A 3,456-nucleotide genomic window follows, 5' to 3' on the forward strand; every position below is an offset into this window, starting at 1 on the left:
CGTAGGCTGGGGGGGGGGGGGGGATTGGAATTACTTCTTGGGGGTTTAGGATTATAACACCACATGCCAGCTGATTATTATACTGGTATTTTTTCTGCTTCCGGCGGTGCGGACTTTTATTCTTGTGTTTTGGTTAGTCAGAGTTTAGTTGCCACCCCAAAATATGTGAAGAGAGATTTAGAGAAATGTTTCTGATAAATCATATTGTGGTGGTTAGTCCAACTGAGCGTAAACCTTTTGTTTTGTAGGAGAAAGCTGGCCCAACTTCAGGCTGCATATCACAAGCTATTTCAAGAATACGATGCACACATCAAGAATGGCCTTCACCAAGAAAAACTCATGAAGGTGAGAAGTATCCCAGCTATCACTGGAGTGGCTAGTTCTGAAAATGGTTTCACTAACATGGAATTTACCTTAAACAGGGCATGGACCTTCAGCTGCAAGAACTAAAGCAACAGCTGCAGGAGGCAGAAGAGGCTTTAGTAGCCAAACAAGAACTCATAGACAAACTAAAGATTGAAACGGATGAGCAGAAGAGCCTGAAAGAGACAATTGTCCTGCTCAGAGCCCAGGTAAGCAAGCCTACAGTGCTCATGTTCAAAAAAAAAAAAGTGCTGCTATCCGGTCATGTTTATACTGGAGGGGAAAAGCAAATGGCCTAAAAAAAAAAACAAATTTCTTTACTACTTGGTGAATGACTGCATCCCTGTGGGCAGAAGGTGCGGCGGGCGGGCAGGTCTGGTAGCGGCGAGCGTGAGGTGGGGAGGAAGTGCGGTGGAGCAGTGAACAGGGCCAACTAATCGAAGCAGGTTAATCTATGATTAAAAACGTTGACAACTTTTTTTAATCGATTTAGTCAATTGGCTGTTGCAGCCCTAAAAGTCAGCACACTTCTCCCAGTTCATGAATGGCAGCCTACTTATTTATTTGGTATAGACTTCCTGTAAGCTGGCACATTTTGTGCTGTCAGTGACTAGAGCTGGAAAACAAACTTGTATTCCTATCTTGGGGCACATGCTGTTCTTTAGTTTCTGTGTATGTCAAATGCTGAGCATTTTATTTTTTTACCCTTTCAGGCAGATATTTATTGTGCAGATTTCCAGGCAGAGCGGCAGGCAAGGGAACGGCTCCATGCAGAAAAGGAGCAGCTGCAGGAACAACTGGATGAACTAAAGAGAGAATGGTAAAGGAGCAAGTGTAGGGAAGACGGATCTGTCTGTTCCCATATACTGCTACTAAGAGTTGGGTATGCATGCTAAACTACTGTGTGTTTTCAGGACTAGGATGGAAGAGATGAAGAACAGGCATGCTGAAAGTGTACGACCAAACCAACCATGTAAGTGACACTGATTTATCTTTGCATTCATTTTTTAGTTTGGAATTTTAATTTGCAATACATAGAATCCCTGAAGCAACTAAAAATTGGTAGAATTGAGGCGTGGGCAGCAACATAGCAGATGAGTTTTAGGCTAGATAAATGTAAAGTCCTGCACTTGGGAGCAAAGACATGCATGTAGACTACGCTTTGGGAGGAGTTTGCTGGAGAAATCAGGAATTAAGGATCTTCAGGTCCTTTTATAGACCAGATGCATCCAAGCTGCATCCAATAAAGGGAGTAGAATACTAACTGGTATGAAGAGGAACAAGGGAAAGAAATGTAATTTTACCACAAAACACTGGTAAGGCCCCCATCTTGTGTACGCAGTAAAATTTTGGTCCTAAGGCGGGAAGTCCATGAACTAGGGAAAAGTTCAGAGAAGGGCAACTAAATTAATAAGAGGGATGGAGGGTCTGAGTTATCAAGGCCTACAAAAATTACATTTTGTTTTCCGTGGGAAAGAGACCCTTAAGGGGAGACAAGATCACAATTTACAAACTTATCAATGGTGACAGCAGTATTGGGAATACACTCCTTAAACCGAGAACTTTGAGGAAGACGTGAGGGCACAACAAGAAGTAGGAGGGGGATGCGGTATAATCTTAAGCTGCACAGGGGGTACTTTACAGTGAGTAGGAAAACAAATGTGGAATTCACTTACACAGATCGCTGTGTCAGCAAATAACAAACAGCTTTAAAAAAAAAAAACTTGGATGTATTTTTCAGTTAACAAAACATACAGGGTTATGGGAATTCCTAGACACACACACAGTCTGTGAGCTTGAATAAAGACACAGGCTGAAACTATGGAACACTAATTATGTATATTCTCTTTTTCAGCAATCTACCCTCTGCCATACTCTGTTCCAACTGCTTCCTTTCATACTATGGTAGAACCTCAGGAGTATCGGTGCCCCAAGTGTCAGTACAAAGCCCCAGATATGGACACGCTGCAGATTCATGTCATGGATTGCATACAGTAGCCCCTTGACACTAAGGACTGCTCAGCCTGCTGCCTCAGGCTCCATACACATCAGTGTGCAAAAGGCTGCAGATCACAGCACCCCCTGGAAATGGACAGCTGGATTCTAAGAAGGTCTTTTAACTGCTTATTGTGAACGCAGTGAACCGCAGCACGATTTGTATTCGTTTTATCACAGTGCAGTCTCGGTATTACATTGTGTAAGATTCCTTGGCCTGTATGTGATGTGCACTCAATCATCTGAAGGATGATTAACCAATATACTGTTCCAGCTATTTTGGGGAGGGGCAGCTCCCCTGTTATCACTGTAAATATACTATCACAAGAGGACTGTATATAATATATAAATATATTTTAGAAAGAGAGAGGTTGTGTTTTTGGAACAGACTGGAAGATGTTCAGTGAAGGACAATACTTGTTTAAATCTGTTAGTGAGTGTTCACTAGTAGAAAATGTTGCAATACAGAGGTAAATCAACTAGAACTGTTAAGCTATTTGCAGTCATCATAAATGTTCGGGCTCACAAGTGATGAAGTATCTGGTGGCCAATAGAAACCCCACAGACAAATCACAGGGGGCATCCGGCTGGTTGCCATTAGCATCAGAGTTCTGCTTTCATACATGGGCCTCATTATCTGACAAGCTGGTGTCTTCCTGTTTGTATAAATTTATCTCAATAAAACATGGCTGCTTTTACAATATTTTACTTTAAAAGGAATAGATTAAAGTATGCTTATGCTAACAAAATGTGAACGCTGGCTCACTCCATTTGAAAATGCTTGGTGCCTGGCTGTGTCTGCTTTCAAAACCTCTGGAGTTACAGACCAGGAATAAGTATTCAGATCAGGATTTCAAGAGGGTCATCATGGCAAGCAGAGAAAAAGACTTTCCCCAAAATGTCTGGCCTTTTACAGCTCCATCGGAAAAAAAGATATAAAATGTATTTGGTTACGCTAAATGTCAAACTCCTAAAGCACTGGAAAGGAAGGGGGTGTACCATGCTGCAAAAATGCCAGAACAGTAGTAATACCCACCCCCTCCCGCCCCCCAAAAAGACCCATTTCTGAAAAGTAGACACCCTGCTGTGTTTTTTTTT

At 42.1% G+C, this 3,456-nt stretch overlaps 1 protein-coding gene across 1 annotated transcript in view; it reads left to right on the top strand.

Moving 5' to 3' along the window:
* The window catches only part of IKBKG (inhibitor of kappa light polypeptide gene enhancer in B-cells, kinase gamma), a 37,991-nt gene extending 35,404 nt beyond the window's left edge, over positions 1-2,587 (top strand). Inside the window, exons 11-15 of the mRNA XM_018561820.1 lie at positions 249-345; positions 423-572; positions 1,077-1,183; positions 1,278-1,336; positions 2,219-2,587. Coding sequence (XP_018417322.1) covers positions 249-345; positions 423-572; positions 1,077-1,183; positions 1,278-1,336; positions 2,219-2,361 — 556 coding nt within the window. The 3' untranslated portion in view covers positions 2,362-2,587. The remainder of the gene's footprint in view (positions 1-248; positions 346-422; positions 573-1,076; positions 1,184-1,277; positions 1,337-2,218) is intronic.
* The last annotated feature ends 869 nt before the right edge of the window (positions 2,588-3,456 follow it).

The sequence above is a fragment of the Nanorana parkeri genome, unplaced genomic scaffold, assembly GCF_000935625.1.
Source record: "Nanorana parkeri isolate BGI_ZX_2015 unplaced genomic scaffold, ASM93562v1 scaffold547, whole genome shotgun sequence".
Taxonomy (NCBI): domain Eukaryota; kingdom Metazoa; phylum Chordata; class Amphibia; order Anura; family Dicroglossidae; genus Nanorana; species Nanorana parkeri.